This window comes from Nothobranchius furzeri, chromosome 11, assembly GCF_043380555.1.
Source record: "Nothobranchius furzeri strain GRZ-AD chromosome 11, NfurGRZ-RIMD1, whole genome shotgun sequence".
Taxonomy (NCBI): Eukaryota; Metazoa; Chordata; class Actinopteri; order Cyprinodontiformes; family Nothobranchiidae; genus Nothobranchius; species Nothobranchius furzeri.
In genome coordinates, this window is record NC_091751.1 from 14,984,326 (window position 1) to 15,003,610 (window position 19,285).

The following is a 19,285-nucleotide window of genomic DNA, read 5'->3' on the forward strand; positions in this document are numbered from 1 at the left end:
TGTAAGTGATCTGAACGTTTCAAGATGATCGCACTTTCCTAAGGGGGTCAAGCCATGTCCTAAAGGTCACCGGATCTGGTGTCAATTTAAAGAAGTTGTCCAGTTACACATTTGTGGGCTTATAACTTGGCTTCTGAATGTCCTAGAGAGATCAGGTTTGTTTTATTGTACTCCAACCAAAAGCCCCTACAACCACAAAAAGGAATGGAGTCATTAGCACTTATGGTTTGTAAATGGCACCCAGAATTATTTTGCACGAAGCACAATTTCACATCATTCTGGGTCCATTTGTGTGAAAACAAGGTCCAATCAGGCTGAAACGTTACAAGAAGGTAGAATCTATTGAGTTGTAAGTGATCTGAACGTTTCAAGATGATCGCACATTCCTATAGGGGGTCAAACCATGTCCCAAAGGTCACCGGGCCTGGTGTCACTTTAAAGAAGTAGTCCAGTTACACCTTTGTGGGCTTATAACTTGGCTTCTGAATGTCCTAGAGAAGTCAGGTTTGTTTTAGTGGACTCCAATCAACAGCCACATTACCCCAAAAAGGAATGGAGTCATTAGCACTTATGGTTTTTAAATGGCACCCAGAATTATGTTGCACGAAGCACAATTTCACATCATTCTGGGTTCATTTGTGTGAAAACAAGGTCCAATATGGCTCAAACGTTACAAGAAGGTAGAATCTATTGAGTTGTAAGTGATCTGAACGTTTCAAGATGATAGCACTTCCCTAAGGGGGTCAAACCATGTCCCAAAGGTCACTGAATCTGGAGTCAATTTAAAGAAGTAGTCCAGTTACACATTTGTGGGCTTATAACTTGGCTTCTGAATGTCCTAGAGAGATCAGGTTTGTTTTAGTATACTCCAATCAACAGCCCCTACAAACACAAAAAGGAATGGAGTCATTAGCACTTATGGTTTTTAAATGGCACCCAGAATTATGTTGCACGAAGCACAATTTCACATCATTCTGGGTCCATTTGTGTGAAAACAAGGTCCAATCAGGCTGAAACGTTACAAGAAGGTAGAATCTATTGAGTTGTAAGTGATCTGAACGTTTCAAGATGATCGCACTTTCCTAAGGGGGTCAAACCATGTCCCAAAGGTCACCGGATCTGGTGTCAATTTAAAGAAGTAGTCCAGTTACACATTTGTGGGCTTATAACTTGGCTTCTGAATGTCCTAGAGAGATCAGGTTTGTTTTAATGTACTCCAACCAACAGCCCCGACAACCACAAAAAGGAATGGAGTCATTAGCACTTATGGTTTGTAAATGGCACCCAGAATTATGTTGCACGAAGCACAATTTCTCATCATTCTGGGTCCATTTGTGTGAAAACAAGGTCCAATCAGGCTGAAACGTTACAAGAAGGTAGAATCTATTGAGTTGTAAGAGATCTGAACGTTTCAAGATGATCGCACATTCCTATAGGGAGTCAAACCATGTCCCAAAGGTCACCGGGCCTGGTGTCACTTTAAAGAAGTAGTCCAGTTACACCTTTGTGGGCTTATAACTTGGCTTCTGAATGTCCTAGAGAGATCAGGTTTGCTTTAGTGTACTCCAATCAACAGCCCCTACAACCACAAAAAGGAATGGAGTCATTAGCACTTATGGTTTGTAAATGGCACCCAGAATTATGTTGCACGAAGCACAATTTCACATCATTCTGGGTCCGTTTGTGTGAAAACAAGGTCCAATCAGGCTGAAACGTTACAAGAAGGTAGAATCTATTGAGTTGTAAGTGATCTGAACGTTTCATGATGATCGCACATTCCTATAGGGGGTCAAACCATGTCCCAAAGGTCACCGGGCCTGGTGTCACTTTAAAGAAGTAGTCCAGTTACACCTTTGTGGGCTTATAACTTGGCTTCTGATTATCCTAGAGAGGTCAGGTTTGTTTTAGAGTACTCCAATTAACAGCCCCCATTACCACTAAAAGGAATGGAGTCATTAGCACCTATGGTTTTTAAATGGCACCCAGAATTATGTTGCACGAGGCACAATTTCACATAATTCTGGGTTCATTTGTGTGAAAACAAGGTCCAATCAGGCTGAAACGTTACAAGAAGGTAGAATCTATTGAGTTGTAAATTATCTGAACGTTTCATGATGATCGCACATTCCTATAGGTGGTAAAACCACGTCCCAAAGGTCACCGGGCCTGGTGTCACTTTAAAGAAGTAGTCCAGTTACACATTTGTGGGCTTATAACTTGGCTTCTGAATGTCCTAGAGAAGTCAGGTTTGTTTTAGTGGACTCCAATCAACAGCCACATTACCCCAAAAAGGAATGGAGTCATTAGCACTTATGGTTTTTAAATGGCACCCAGAATTATGTTGCACGAAGCACAATTTTACATCATTCTGGGTTCATTTGTGTGAAAACAAGGTCCAATATGGCTCAAACGTTACAAGAAGGTAGAATCTATTGAGTTGTAAGTGATCTGAACGTTTCAAGATGATAGCACTTCCATAAGGGGGTCAAACCATGTCCCAAAGGTCACCGAATCTGGAGTCAATTTAAAGAAGTAGTCCAGTTACACATTTGTGGGCTTATAACTTGGCTTCTGAATGTCCTAGAGAGATCAGGTTTGTTTTACTATACTCCAATCAACAGCCCCTACAACCACAAAAAGGAATGGAGTCATTAGCACTTATGGTTTTTAAATGGCACCCAGAATTATGTTGCACGAAGCACAATTTCACATCATTCTGGGTCCATTTGTGTGAAAACAAGGTCCAATCAGGCTGAAACGTTACAAGAAGGTAGAATCTATTGAGTTGTAAATGATCTGAACGTTTCAAGATGATCGCACTTTCCTAAGGGGGTCAAACCATGTCCCAAAGGTCACCGGATCTGGTGTCAATTTAAAGAAGTAGTCCAGTTACACATTTGTGGGCTTATAACTTGGCTTCTGAATGTCCTAGAGAGATCAGTTTTGTTTTAATGTACTCCAACCAACAGCCCCAACAACCACAAAAAGGAATGGAGTCATTAGCACTTATGGTTTGTAAATGGCACCCAGAATTATGTTGCACGAAGCACAATTTCACATCATTCTGGGACCATTTGTGTGAAAACAAGGTCCAATCAGGCTGAAACGTTACAAGAAGGTAGATTCTATTGAGTTGTAAGTGATCTGAACGTTTCAAGATGATCGCACATTCCTATAGGGGGTCAAACCATGTCCCAAAGGTCACCGGATCTGGTGTCAATTTAAAGAAGTAGTCCAGTTACACCTTTGTGGGCTTATAACTTGGCTTCTGAATGTCCTAGAGAGATCAGGTTTGCTTTAGTGTACTCCAATCAACAGCCCCTACAACCACAAAAAGGAATGGAGTCATTAGCACTTATGGTTTGTAAATGGCACCCAGAATTATGTTGCACGAAGCACAATTTCACATCATTCTGGTTCCATTTGTGTGAAAACAAGGTCCAATCAGGCTGAAACGTTACAAGAAGGTAGAATCTATTGAGTTGTAAGTGATCTGAACGTTTCATGATGATCGCACATTCCTATAGGGGGTCAAACCATGTCCCAAAGGTCACCGGGCCAGGTGTCACTTTAAAGAAGTAGTCCAGTTACACCTTTGTGGGCTTATAACTTGGCTTCTGATTATCCTAGAGAGGTCAGGTTTGTTTTAGAGTACTCCAATTAACAGCCCCGATTACCACTAAAAGGAATGGAGTCATTAGCACCTATGGTTTTTAAATGGCACCAAGAATTATGTTGCACGAAGCACAATTTCAAATAATTCTGGGTTCATTTGTGTGAAAACAAGGTCCATTCAGGCTGAAATGTTACAGGAAGGTAGAATCTATTGAGTTGTAAGTGATATGAACGTTTCATGATGATCGCACATTCCTATAGGGGGTAAAACCATGTCCCAAAGGTCACCGGGCCTGGTGTCACTTTAAAGAAGTAGTCCAGTTACACATTTGTGGGCTTATAACTCTGCTTCTGAATGTCCTAGAGAGATAAGGTTTGTTTTAATGTACTCCAATCAACAGCCCCTACAACCACGAAAAGGAATGGAGTCATTAGCACTTATGGTTTGTAAATGGCACCCAGAATTATGTTGCACGAAGCATAATTTCACATCATTCTGGGTCCATTTGTGTGAAAACAAGGTCCAATCAGGCTGAAATGTTACAGGAGAAGGTAGAATCTATTGAGTTGTAAGTGATCTGAACGTTTCAAGATGATAGCACTTTCCTAAGGGGGTCAAACCATGTCCCAAAGGTCACCGGAACTGGTGTCAATTTAAAGAAGTAGTCCAGTTACACATTTGTGGGCTTATAACTTGGCTTCTGAATGTCCTAGAGAGATCAGGTTTGTTTTAGTATACTCCAATAAACAGCCCCTACAACCACAAAAAGGAATGGAGTCATTAGCACTTATGGTTTTTAAATGGCACCCAGAATTATGTTGCACAAAGCACAATTTCACATCATTCAGGGTCCATTTGTGTGAAAACAAGGTCAAATCAGGCTGAAACGTTACAAGAAGGTAGAATCTATTGAGTTGTAAGTGATCTGAACGTTTCAAGATGATCGCACTTTCCTAAGGGGGTCAAGCCATGTCCTAAATGTCACCGGATCTGGTGTCAATTTTAAGAAGTTGTCCAGCTACACATTTGTGGGCTTATAACTCGGCTTCTGAATGTCCTAGAGAGATCAGGTTTGTTTTAATGTACTCCAACCAAAAGCCCCTAAAACCACAAAAAGGAATGGAGTCATTAGCACTTATGGTTTGTAAATGGCAACCAGAATTATTTTGCACGAGCACAATTTCACATCATTCTGGGTCCATTTGTGTGAAAACAAGGTCCAATCAGGCTGAAACGTTACAAGAAGGTAGAATATATTGAGTGGTAAGTGATCTGAACGTTTCAAGATGATCACACATTCCTATAGGGGGTCAAACCATGTCCCAAAGGTCACCGGGCCTGGTGTCACTTTAAAGAAGTAGTCCAGTTACACCTTTGTGGGCTTATAACTTGGCTTCTGATTATCCTAGAGAGGTCAGGTTTGTTTTAGAGTACTCCAATTAACAGCCCCCATTACCACTAAAAGGAATGGAGTCATTAGCACCTATGGTTTTTAAATGGCACCCAGAATTATGTTGCACGAGGCACAATTTCACATAATTCTGGGTTCATTTGTGTGAAAACAAGGTCCAATCAGGCTGAAACGTTACAAGAAGGTAGAATCTATTGAGTTGTAAATGATCTGAACGTTTCATGATGATCGCACATTCCTATAGGGGGTAAAACCATGTCCCAAAGGTCACCGGGCCTGGTGTCACTTTAAAGAAGTAGTCCAGTTACACCTTTGTGGGCTTATAACTTGGCTTCTGAATGTCCTAGAGAAGTCAGGTTTGTTTTAGTGGACTCCAATCAACAGCCACATTACCCCAAAAAGGAATGGAGTCATTAGCACTTATGGTTTTTAAATGGCACCCAGAATTATGTTGCACGAAGCACAATTTCACATCATTCTGGGTTCATTTGTGTGAAAACAAGGTCCAATATGGCTCAAACGTTACAAGAAGGTAGAATCTATTGAGTTGTAAGTGATCTGAACGTTTCAAGATGATAGCACTTCCCTAAGGGGGTCAAACCATGTCCCAAAGGTCACCGAATCTGGAGTCAATTTAAAGAAGTAGTCCAGTTACACATTTGTGGGCTTATAACTTGGCTTCTGAATGTCCTAGAGAGATCAGGTTTGTTTAAGTATACTCCAATCAACAGCCCCTACAACCACAAAAAGGAATGGAGTCATTAGCACTTATGGTTTTTAAATGGCACCCAGAATTATGTTGCACGAAGCACAATTTCACATCATTCTGGGTCCATTTGTGTGAAAACAAGGTCCAATCAGGCTGAAACGTTACAAGAAGGTAGAATCTATTGAGTTGTAAATGATCTGAACGTTTCAAGATGATCGCACTTTCCTAAGGGGGTCAAACCATGTCCCAAAGGTCACCGGATCTGGTGTCAATTTAAAGAAGTAGTCCAGTTACACATTTGTGGGCTTATAACTTGGCTTCTGAATGTCCTAGAGAGATCAGTTTTGTTTTAATGTACTCCAACCAACAGCCCCAACAACCACAAAAAGGAATGGAGTCATTAGCACTTATGGTTTGTAAATGGCACCCAGAATTATGTTGCACGAAGCACAATTTCACATCATTCTGGGTCCATTTGTGTGAAAACAAGGTCCAATCAGGCTGAAACGTTACAAGAAGGTAGAATCTATTGAGTTGTAAGTGATCTGAACGTTTCAAGATGATCGCACATTCCTATAGGGGGTCAAACCATGTCCCAAAGGTCACCGGGCCTGGTGTCACTTTAAAGAAGTAGTCCAGTTACACCTTTGTGGGCTTATAACTTGGCTTCTGAATGTCCTAGAGAGATCAGGTTTGCTTTAGTGTATTCCAATCAACAGCCCCTACAACCACAAAAAGGAATGGAGTCATTAGCACTTATGGTTTGTAAATGGCACCCAGAATTATGTTGCACGAAGCACAATTTCACATCATTCTGGGTCCATTTGTGTGAAAACAAGGTCCAATCAGGCTGAAACGTTACAAGAAGGTAGAATCTATTGAGTTGTTAGTGATCTGAACGTTTCATGATGATCGCACATTCCTATAGGGTGTCAAACCATGTCCCAAAGGTCACCGGGCCTGGTGTCACTTTAAAGAAGTAGTCCAGTTACACCTTTGTGGGCTTATAACTTGGCTTCTGATTATCCTAGAGAGGTCAGGTTTGTTTTAGAGTACTCCAATTAACAGCCCCCATTACCACTAAAAGGAATGGAGTCATTAGCACCTATGGTTTTTAAATGGCACCCAGAATTATGTTGCACGAAGCACAATTTCACATAATTCTGGGTTCATTTGTGTGAAAACAAGGTCCAATCAGCCTGAAACGTTACAAGAAGGTAGAATCTATTGAGTTGTAAGTGATCTGAACGTTTCATGATGATCGCACATTCCTATAGGGGGTAAAACCATGTCCCAAAGGTCACCGGGCCTGGTGTCACTTTAAAGAAGTAGTCCAGTTACACATTTGTGGGCTTATAACTCTGCTTCTGAATGTCCTAGAGAGATAAGGTTTGTTTTAATGTACTCCAATCAACAGCCCCTACAACCACGAAAAGGAATGGAGTCATTAGCACTTATGGTTTGTAAATGGCACCCAGAATTATGTTGCACGAAGCACAATTTCACATCATTCTGGGTCCATTTGTGTGAAAACAAGGTCCAATCAGGCTGAAATGTTACAGGAAGGTAGAATCTATTGAGTTGTAAGTGATCTGAACGTTTCAAGATGATAGCACTTTCCTAAGGGGGTCAAACCATGTCCCAAAGGTCACCGGATCTGGTGTCAATTTAAAGAAGTAGTCCAGTTACACATTTGTGGGCTTATAACTTGGCTTCTGAATGTCCTAGAGAGATCAGGTTTGTTTTAGTATACTCCAATCAACAGCCCCTACAACCACAAAAAGGAATGGAGTCATTAGCACTTATGGTTTTTAAATGGCACCCAGAATTATGTTGCACGAAGCACAATTTCACATCATTCTGGGTCCATTTGTGTGAAAACAAGGTCCAATCAGGCTGAAACGTTACAAGAAGGTAGAATCTATTGAGTTGTAAGTGATCTGAACGTTTCAAGATGATCGCACATTCCTATAGGGGTCAAACCATGTCCCAAAGGTCACCGGGCCTGGTGTCACTTTAAAGAAGTAGTCCAGTTACACCTTTGCGGGCTTATAACTTGGCTTCTGAATGTCCTAGAGAAGTCAGGTTTGTTTTAGTGTACTCCAATCAACAGCCACATTACCCCAAAAAGGAATGGAGTCATTAGCACTTATGGTTTTTAAATGGCACCCAGAATTAGGTTGCACGAAGCACAATTTCACATCATTCTGGGTCCATTTGTGTGAAAACAAGGTCCAATCAGGCTGAAACATTACAAGAAGGTAGAATCTATTGAGTTGTAAGTGATCTGAACGTTTCAAGATGATCACACTTTCCTAAGGGGGTCAAACAATGTCCCAAAGGTCACCGGATCTGGTGTCAATTTAAAGAAGTAGTCCAGTTATACATTTGTGGGCTTATAACTTGGCTTCTGAATGTCCTAGAGAGATCAGGTTTGTTTTAATGTACTCCAACCAACAGCCCCGACAACCACAAAAAGGAATGGAGTCATTAGCACTTATGGTTTGTAAATGGCACCCAGAATTATGTTGCACGAAGCACAATTTCACATCATTCTGGGTCCATTTGTGTGAAAACAAGGTCCAATCAGGCTGAAACGTTACGAGAAGGTAGAATCTATTGAGTTGTAAGAGATCTGAACGTTTCAAGATGATTGCACATTCCTATAGGGAGTCAAACCATGTCCCAAAGGTCACCGGGCCTGGTGTCACTTTAAAGAAGTAGTCCAGTTACACCTTTGTGGGCTTATAACTTGGCTTCTGAATGTCCTAGAGAGATCAGGTTTGCTTTAGTGTACTCCAATCAACAGCCCCTACAACCACAAAAAGGAATGGAGTCATTAGCACTTATGGTTTGTAAATGGCACCCAGAATTATGTTGCACGAAGCACAATTTCACATCATTCTGGGTCCATTTGTGTGAAAACAAGGTCCAATCAGGCTGAAACGTTACAAGAAGGTAGAATCTATTGAGTTGTAAGTGATCTGAACGTTTCATGATGATCGCACATTCCTATAGGGGGTCAAACCATGTCCCAAAGGTCACCGGGCCTGGTGTCACTTTAAAGAAGTAGTCCAGTTACACCTTTGTGGGCTTATAACTTGGCTTCTGATTATCCTAGAGAGGTCAGGTTTGTTTTAGAGTACTCCAATTAACAGCCCCCATTACCACTAAAAGGAATGGAGTCATTAGCACCTATGGTTTTTAAATGGCACCCAGAATTATGTTGCACGAGGCACAATTTCACATAATTCTGGGTTCATTTGTGTGAAAACAAGGTCCAATCAGGCTGAAACGTTACAAGAAGGTAGAATCTATTGAGTTGTAAATGATCTGAACGTTTCATGATGATCACACATTCCTATAGGGGGTAAAACCATGTCCCAAAGGTCACCGGGCCTGGTGTCACTTTAAAGAAGTAGTCCAGTTACACCTTTGTGGGCTTATAACTTGGCTTCTGAATGTCCTAGAGAAGTCAGGTTTGTTTTAGTGGACTCCAATCAACAGCCACATTACCCCAAAAAGGAATGGAGTCATTAGCACTTATGGTTTTTAAATGGCACCCAGAATTATGTTGCACGAAGCACAATTTCACATCATTCTGGGTTCATTTGTGTGAAAACAAGGTCCAATATGGCTCAAACGTTACAAGAAGGTAGAATCTATTGAGTTGTAAGTGATCTGAACGTTTCAAGATGATAGCACTTCCCTAAGGGGGTCAAACCATGTCCCAAAGGTCACCGAATCTGGAGTCAATTTAAAGAAGTAGTCCAGTTACACATTTGTGGGCTTATAACTTGGCTTCTGAATGTCCTAGAGAGATCAGGTTTGTTTTAATGTACTCCAACCAACAGCCCCAACAACCACAAAAAGGAATGGAGTCATTAGCACTTATGGTTTGTAAATGGCACCCAGAATTATGTTGCACGAAGCACAATTTCACATTGTTGGGGTTATTAGGAGCGAACAATTAGTAAGCTTCAACTTACTTTTGGATTCTTCAATAAATTCTGTAAATATGGGAATATTTACTGATTTATTAATTAATTAAGATATTCTTAGATATACGGGGCACCATTCTCCTTTTACCGGGGAAAAATTGAATCCAAAACTCTTATCAGTCTTTCTTGAAGTTCGTAGAATCCTTGGAGCAGAGACTTCTCTTCGACACAACAAAGCTACTGGAGACGAAAATCTGAATTTTATAACGTTTAATTAACAATTTGTCAAATGAATAAACAGTGGCATAAATGAATAATAACCATGTGATATAATAAAAGGATGTATATTCAAAATAATGTTCAAGGTGTTTGTGTGTTGTGTGTGAGTGAGTGTGTGTGTGTGTGTGTGTGTGTGTGTGTGTGTGAGAGATGAATGGGTCTTTGTTTCCCCAGAGTAGGTGGGGGAAAGTGAGCTGTGAGTGTGTGTGGGGCTCTGCCCCTCCTCTCGCATTCAACAGGAGACCTGGATGTGTAAAGTTTTCTACTTTCCCGAACACTTAGTGGCTTAGAATCACAGTAAAACTTAACTCAAACACTTCAAAAATTAACAAACAACAAAAGGGTCACTTGTAAATTATTTAATCTAAAAGGAGTCGGCAGCCTGGCCAGAGCTGACGACTAAAGATATTAGCGATGATCAATAAGCAGTTTATTCTTTCAAAATGACCCGAAGGACGAATTGGGAGCGAAAGAGGAAAACACGAAGCTACTTTTTAAGCAATAGCGCGGTTTTATTGCTTATTCTGGACTATAGAGGAAACGGGAGAAGAAAAGGAGAGAGAAAAAAATGAGTTTTCTGATCACCAAAGCAGCAAGGCGTCCCCGCTGTTATGATTTGACGGTTCTCCGTTTTCTCCGCAGTTTTCAGCGTCATCCGTCGGTTTAATGCTTTCTCCGTTGTTTGGCTCCACGAGTGTTTCTCCACGGAGCGTCTCTGAGAGCTGAATGGAGCTCCGCTCGTTCCCAGTCAGGTCCCGATGGAGTTGAGTGTAGTTTCCAGCGGTTGCGTGGCTCAACTTGGCACTTAGAGCTTCCGCGTGCTCAAGTTGACGGAGCGTTGACAAGCGTGTCCTTACCGCCAGGTATCCTGGGCAAAAGAACGAGGATTCTTTGTCTCTGCTGAAGATTTATGGTCTTAGTTCGCGGGAAAAGCTCCACGGCTTCCCGCACATGCGCATAACGTGTTTCTGGTACTAGGCGGTGACGTCATCACAATGCTTCCGTGTGCAAAGCATCATGGGAAATGAAGTTTCTTGGCGCTGATGTGATTATTTGCTTTTCAGAGCAATTTAAGCACAGTCATTTTGGAGAAAATCACTGCATAGTAATTTCCTCATGAGGTCAGACCCTCAACATTCCCCCTTTTGGTTTCGGGGATCGCGCCCAAAGCTCGATCGTCGGAAGCACAGATGGGTTTGTTCCTCATGAACGTAGGTCGACTTGATTGTCGGAAGCACAGGTGGGTTTGTCCCTTAGGACGTTGGTCTCCTTGGACGCCTTTGTCTTTGGTCTTTGTCTTGGATCCTGGCGCCTTTGGCCTTTGATCCTGGTCAGGCACAAAGAGGATAGGAAACGGGATAGTCCCCAACGCGCATAACGAGAAGAAGCCACTCACGCAGGTGGTACGCAATGATGATGTCGTCCATGCAAGAGGTAGTAGTGTAGAAGGAGGAAGGTCGGTGGGCGGTTAACTCCACGAGTGGACACAAAGGCATCTCACCGCCGGCCATACAGTTCAGTTTATGGATCACGCGGTGATGTACGAGGTCCATAGTTCGCAAACGCGCATTGACCTATGTGGTCCCAAGATTCCCCCCTTTTTGGTCCAAAGGGTGGATCAGGACAGTCTTTGGGCTAAAACAAGGACCATAAAACTAAGAGGTACTACAATGTGCTGGTGCGTCAGACAGAGTCATTGACAGACTGAGCTGGGCCGGCACATAACCACTAGTTAATATGTGACCAAGTAAGAAACAAAAATACAGAAAACCCCAAAAAAAAAAACATATAACATCCAAGAAAATTCATAGCAACCTTGAGGTCTCATAAAATACATTCTTAGGTCATACAGTCAGTGTGTAGCTTATAAAGAATGTGACATACTGCAACACTCAGATAAATATGTGAGGTAGACTAAAATGAGAACTACTCTTAGGTTTACAGAATAACAAAGAAAATGTTGCTCACCCCCTTTAGACAGGTGTGGTACATTCACACTTGGAGTCTCCCCGAACGCGGTTACGAGGCACACCGTAGGTGAGCAAGTGCATCTTATCTTGGAGTTTCTTAACACGCCTGTAGGCGGAATAAGCAATCACGGCCGTGATGAGCCATCCCATCCCCAGGGCGACCAATGTGCAGATTAAAGTCGTATAATCTGTGTCAATGTAGCGTCTTGGGCGTCAAAGTAAGTTCACGCGGGTTTTGTGTGAACTTAGCAAATTTGGTTCCTTCAACCAGTAATTGTTGGTCAATTTCTAAATCGAAGGCAAAGTTATAACCCTGGAAAACGTCCATGATCTCAATCTCTGAGTCATGCTGTTCGAGGTTGAGGTGATGGAGTGCCAGGTTTCTAGTTCAAAGTGGAAATGCCTACCGTCCTTTCAAATACCAAAGTTCAGCATCGACTTAAACCTATAGATGTGAGGTGTCACAATTATGGGAACATGTAACAGGAAACCGAGTTCTAATTTTCTGCATCAACGTGAATGGGAATTGCACTACCTAGGCTGTACGCTAGGTGGATTTGTGAAAGGTGCACAGTAGAGGGGTAGCAGCTGTCAAGCTAACTTTGAGCAGGTCCAGTGGTACCAAGTACGGGGAAATACGACTTTCAACCAAGCTGTCCAGCGTGGAACTTACTTCCCTGAGCAGGTCCTGCATCAAATCTCTCACCACTCATGTGTACACAATATCCTGATGTATGGTTTCAGACAAAGTCTTGATAGCACGTAGAGATTCATTAATCAGAGCAGAATGTAGGTTGACAGTTACAAGAGTACCCTGTAAGGTTTTAGTAAGTACTTCCTGTTAGCGTTCTAGGAGGAGTTTCTCTTGGTTAGTGAAAATGACGGCGGGGGGGGGGGGGGGGGGGGGGGGGGGCTGGTTCTTTGTCGGTTAGTACATGTTAGTGGGTTAAACGTGCACTTTCCCCCCTTTCCATTTCCATGCATAGAACTATGTAGCAACTACGTCTACCTCCTGCGGGGAGTCTGGTCTCTGTACCCGCGGGGATGGTTTGACGTAGGGTTTGATTTGGTTTGCATGCACCCATTTGTAGACAGGCTCCTGTCTCGCTTTGGTGATGCGTAACCTGTATGCAACTGGAGAGAGTTTTGCCACGATCTCAAATGGTCCTGACCAGCAGGGCAGGAACTTCTTAGCTTTGCGTGCCGGTTGGGCGAACCGAAAGTAGAATACTTTGTCTCCCACCTCGTATTCGCGGCTGGTTGTCTTTTGGTCGTAGTAGGCCTTAGCGCCTTCTACGTTGGTCTCCAGTTTCTTCTGAGCGTGTGCGAACGTAGCTCTGAGGTGTGTTTTCAAGTCTGCCACATACTGATGAGCGGTATAGGCAGTGGCAGCACTGACATCCTCTGGGTGATACAGGAGGTGCAGTGGTAGAGTCATCAGTCTGCCGGTCATCATCTCAAAGGGCGTAACCCCCGTGGATCGCTGGGGAGTAGACCGTATGGCCATCAGGACCAGAGGGAGCTTAACGTCCCAGTCCTTCCCGGTGGAGCAGACGTACTTTTTGAGCATGGAGACGACCGTGCGGTTCATCCGTTCGACCTGTCCGGATGACTGTGGGTGATAGGGGAGGTGGAATCTCACTTCCACTCCGAAAAGTTCAAACAGGGACGTCATTACACTGGATGTGAAATGAGTTCCCCGGTCAGAGTCAATGCAGAGTGGAAGTCCCCATCGACTGAAAACGTGGTTAATCAGCAGTACAGCGGTTGTGACGGCTGTATCGTTTGGCGCTGGAAGGCATTCCACCCACTTTGTGAAACTGCAAGTTACAGTTAGCATATATTTGTTTCCTCTTGCCGATTTGGGAACCGGTCCAACCCAGTCGATCTGCAGGTGGGACCAAGGGAAGGTTATTCCCCTGCGTTGCAGTGGTGCTCTAGCAAGCGGCTGGGAGGGTTGAAACTGGGCACAGATGAGGAAGCCTTGGACATAGCTGTGTACATCCTTGGACATCGATGGCCAATATGCTACTTCTGTCAGTGACGCGAGGGTAGCTTTTGTTCCGCGGTGACCTCCAACCGGAGTGTCGTGGGCGTAGGCAAGCATCACTCCTCTGTGGTCGAGTGGAACAACCCAGCACGGCGGGCTGTGATCGTCACGTATGTAAACTAACAAATCGTTTTGTAGTTTCAGATGCGCGAGTTGACGATGCAGGGTTACCAAATCTCGGCTTGCGCCAGTAGGTGGTGACGGTTGTTTAGACATCGGGCCCTTTTGGAGAAGCTCGCGGATGAGCTTCAGGTCAGGATCTTGTTCCTGCATGGTGACTAGGTCCGCGTCATGTGGTTGTCTGCCTAGAAACACGGGTACCCCAATGTTCTGAGGTTCGTCTGCCTGTTTAGCATGGCGACGAGTAATCGCACAGACCTCGTGAACGGCCTTGGGAGGAAGCCACTCGTCTTTGAATTCCCAGCAGGTTCCCTGGTCAGCACCGAGCTTAGCAAGGCGGTCAGCTTCGTCATTACCATCTTTCTCCGGACCTATGGTCCTGGAGTGACCTTTGACCTTTTTCCAGTAGACCATTATGCCTTTCTCAGTGGTGAGCAGATCACACGCTAGGAATAACTCCGAGTGTTTCACATCTCTGTTCCTGGCGTTTTTCATGTGGTTCTCCTTCCACATGGGGAAGTGAGAAATGAAGCTGTGTCTAGCGTAGTTTGAATCTGAGCAAAGGACGATTTGAGTGATGTCCAAGGCTGCCGCCTGCTGGAGGGTTATCAACACTGCAGCAATTTCGGCGTACTGACTAGACTTTTGGCCCAACCGGTAGTGATTTGGTTGCTTAGTGTCACAGTCCACCCAAACGACTCCAACCCCGGCACGGAGCTGGCCTTCGTGAAGGTAGGCGCATCCGTCAGTGTAAACTTTCGGAAGCCCTTGGCAAACATTCTCATCAAAGTAGCGATGATTGGATGCGGTCGGGTAGACTGCGGCAGGTGTGTCCAGGGGGCCCATGACGGAGTCAGAGTCACAGTGCTGGCAGCCTGCTAGCCCTTGTCCTAGCGCTAGCTTGGTGTTCTGACCATACTTGACCTCAATGTTGTATCCTTGGAGCACCATCATCCACGTCGCAATGCGGCTGTTTGACACTCTTCCTTCGCGCAGACGCTGGCTGTTTAGGAAGGTGACGGGCTGATGACACGTTTCAATGATCACTTTCTGTCCACCGATGTAACTACGAAAGCGTTCGACGGCCCAGACTGTAGAGAGGAGAGCTCTCTCGCAGTCTGAGAACTGGAGTTCCACCTTGCTCAGAGGCTTGCTGGCGTATGCCACAACTCTCATGTCCTGATCGTGTTTCTGCTTCAAAGCAGCGCTCAGGCAGTGAGAGGAGAAAGTAGCCTCTATGTAGAACTCTTTATCCTTGTCTGGGTTAGCCAGACAGGGTGCGGACGCCAACTTCTGTTTTAGGAACTGGAAGGAGTGTTCTTGGGGTCTGTCCCACACGAAAGGTGTGTCGTTCTGAAGCAGCTCAGTGAGGGGCCTCGCTATTTCAGCGTACTCCTCAATGAACTGCCTGGAGTAGTTGCTGACTCCGAGGAAGCTCCTGAGTTCGGTCAGATTAGCTGGGGCTTTGATGTCCTGAATGGCTCTAATGCGTCCCGCTTGGGGCTCGACTCTATTAGGGCCAACCAGCAGTCCAACATACTCCACTTTGGTTCGACACCACTGTCCCTTGAGAATCGCCAATTTAGCTCCGGCGTCAGCGAGCTGTTGCAGCACGTGACGGAGTTCGGCCAGGTGCTCCTCGAAGGTTCGACTCCTCATCAAGATGTCATCGACATATATGAGGTTCCCTCTGGAAGCAGCATCTGACATGGCTTTGTGGAGGAAGATGTTGAACTCGGCAGGTGAGTTAGAGTAGCCAAAGGGGCAGCGGTTCCAAGTATATTGGCGATTTCCAAAGGAGAAAGCCAGTTTATACTGGTCCGCCGGCTCAACCTTCATGGTCCAGAAGCCGTTGGCTACGTCAACCGTAGAGAAGAAACGAGCATCTCTGACTCTGGCTAGCTCCTGATCTAAATGGATCATAGGCCACCTGGAGAGAGGTACTTGTTTGTTCAGTGCACGATAGTCTATGGTGAGACGCCATTTCCCAGTCGGTTTCAGAACCGGCCAGATGGGAGAGTTGTAAGTGGAGTTACACTCTCTGATGATGTTTTTCTCCTTCAACTGATCGAGGATCTCCTGGATCGACTCATAAGCAGCGAGGGGAATCTTGTACTGACGTACAAAAGTAGGAGGGGCATTCGGGTTCGTCGGAATGCGAACCGTGTGCAGGTTTGTGAGTCCACAGTCCAGGGAGTCCCTGGATAAGACGGACTGAAACTCATAGAACAGGCTTCTAAGCTCTGCTCTCTACTCCTCTGACTCCAGCGCATCCGCTTTGTCAAGCTGCTGGCTGACTTCGGCCTCGAAGCCGTCATAAGGTTCAGAGGAGGAGGGTCTCTGGTGTTCCGGGCTTTCAACCGGTGACTCAGAGGGTTGAGTATTTATTGCAAAAACCGTTAGACACTGACCGCTGTCAGTATCTAAGGTTGCACTGCAAATGGGTTCCTTAGGAAGGGCTTCATGCCGCTTGATGGTAATCATTTGTGAAGGGAAAGTACTGAATGTGTCTACACCAACCTGTCTGTCGTTCAAGAACAACGGAAGTTGTCCGATCACGGGGACTGAAAGTTCAAAGTCATGGAATGAGCTATCTATCAGCATGCCCAAGGGCTTTCCTGCCGGCATGTGGATAGGACTCCGGGTCGGATTTTCGACCAACAAGTAGGCAGAACGATTGTTCAGCTCCAAGAGTGGCGTGCCACAGACGGCTAAGTTGAGCTCCAAGAAGTGTGGTGATGGCTGGAAGAAGGCCTGTTTGCCTGGCAGCTTCTGATGCTTCATCAGAGTCAGACGAACAGGCACTCCTTTGACCAGTGGGGGCAGAACCGTGCTGGCCTCAACCACTGCACGGCAGGCCTGTGGAATGGTCTGTCCGGACAGCAAGTGTTCACGGCCTTCTGAGCGAGGCTCAGAGGATGGTGTGGCCCGGGCCCAAAGGACTTGATTGCAAGTGTCCAGCTGGGCACCTAGTCGAACCAGCAGATCTGCTCCAATGAGTGCAGGTGGATCAAGCTGTGGTATGATGCTGAATGTATGTGTGAGCTGTCTTGCTCCAAGTTGGATAGTCAGAGAGCAGACCTCTGGCGCTTTCAGGAGCCTCTGCGGCCAAGTAGGTGACAAGAGCCGATGGCTACGTGTCACACTGACCAGAAGGGGGTCCTTCTGACGCAGGTGTTCAAACGTCTGCTGGCTGATGGCTGACTTTTCAGACCAAAGAGCAAGGCGAGCATCTGAGATGTGGGTGCAGTTGATGGTAAGACCACCAACTATGTGTGGTGCATATGGCTGCAGGCTGACGTTCTTCAGCGAGCAGAGAAAAGATGAATGTGCGCGGAGCGGAGTTCCAGGAGCGGTTTCATGCCTTTGCAGGCGGACATCGTCTGTGGGAGCCGTAGGGAGGGGCATGACCTTGGAACAAGGGTTTTGCGGCTCACTTAGGCTGACTTCAAGAATGGAGGATGGTCGGCTGCTATCCGGGTTCCAGGGCTTAGGTGTTTCCACCTGGGCCCACAGTTGACCCTTCTGGCAGTCGATGAGGGGAGCTAGACGTTCAAGCAGGTCCTGACCAATGAGAAGTGGTTCAGTGTCTAGCTGGCAGACATAAAACGGGTGAACCAGAGTCATGTCTTGGAAGGTGATGTCCAGCCACGCCCGGTGAGTGATACACTCCCGGGTCTGGGTGTAGCTGGTGATTTTCAGGTCACAGGGTTCTACCTGGACTGGTTTCCCGAGCGACCGCATGGTGTCAGACACGCGATGGAACAGTGTGGAGCACATCAGGGTGATTTCTGAGCCGGTATCCAGCAAAGCATCAACCTGTATGCATCCACCTACCTTGGTGCTACAGTACAAACGGCGAGCATGATCATGGTTTGTTAAGTCACCAAGGAACTTCAGAAATTTAGTATCAGGTTTCTCTGGGGGGTAGATTTCAGGAGACTCCTGTGATCTACCAGTAGTGTTTCCCCAGCTGATCAGGTAGGTCCTGGCCACGCTGGGAGGTTGAGCCACGCCTAGTCATGCGGACGTTGGCTCTGGGTCTGGCTTCTTAGAAGAAGACTTTGGTGCAGGGGTCTCATCTGCAGATCTCAGCTGTTCCTTCTGTTTAGCTAGGAACTGCTGAAACATCTCCTGGAGGTCGGCTTTGGTCAAGTACTCACCTGCGGACTTGCGTTCGGGACTTACCTGTTGGCGGCGCTCCTTAAACCTTCCACTGTTCCGACCTGCCTGCCGTTGGTTTTGGTTGGGCCACTTCCTGTCTGATTGTCCAGACCTAGGCGGCCAATCAGCACCCCCCTTCCCCTGTTGAGGAGATTGGGACTGCTTTTGCGGTTTAGCAGGTCTAGGTTTAGCAGATTTTGGCTTAGTGGGTGGAGCTTCTGTGCCTTCGAGCTCCAAACGCGGCTCGGCGTCGGGAGCTAGGTGCATAACGCGGTGATGTGCGTCAGGCTTTTGGGGCTTTCCGCCGGCTTCCCAAGCCTGTTGATCATATCTCCTAATCTCCTGAGTTGTCAGTTTTTTCATCCGACAATACATTGAGACTTCGGATCGAACACACTCGTGCAGGTTGTGAATGAACAGGGATCTGAAGGCAGGGTCTTCCTCGAGCCCAGGGCCGTTTCGACCTTGGAAATAAGCACTTTTGAGTCGGCGATAATACTCTCTGGGGGGTTCGTTCCTCCCGTGTTTGATGGAGAAGGCCCCCATTGTAGCTGACGCAGAGTCTGCATACGTGGCGTATTCATCTCTCAACGCTCGGCAGAGCGAGGAGTACCGATCACGAATGTCAGGTGGTAGAGTTTCCATGAAACCGTGCACCGTTCTAGATGTGGTTTTCCAAATTAGCTTGAGCTTTTCCCTTGAAGAGGGTGCTGGAAGATCAAGCAGACAACGTTCTATCTCCCTGAGATAATCGTCGACATTGGATTCATTGGTGTTAGGATCAAAGCATTCTATGTCTTTAGCTAGCGATTCAATTTGACGTACACGGAGCCCTGACACACGGTACGGCGCGTCATCCTCTGACTCTGACCCACGGTCTGTCTCAGAGGGCGCTGGATATCGCTGGTGTGCTCTGGGCTCCCAATGTTGACTCCTGGGACCCAAATTGGGGTCTGGCATGCTGTGGCGGGCTGCTGGCACGTCACGTGGGTGTCCTGGGATGGCCTCCTCCCGGGGCACGTCTG

At 45.7% G+C, this 19,285-nt stretch overlaps 1 protein-coding gene across 1 annotated transcript in view; it reads right to left on the minus strand.

Annotated features, from left to right (window-relative positions):
* The window catches only part of LOC139073238 (protein NYNRIN-like), a 152,616-nt gene extending 137,262 nt beyond the window's left edge, over positions 1-15,354 (minus strand). The window contains exon 1 of the mRNA XM_070556201.1: positions 13,605-15,354. Within this exon, the coding sequence (XP_070412302.1) occupies positions 13,605-15,272 (1,668 nt within the window). The 5' untranslated portion in view covers positions 15,273-15,354. The remainder of the gene's footprint in view (positions 1-13,604) is intronic.
* Between the last annotated feature and the right edge of the window lie 3,931 nt (positions 15,355-19,285).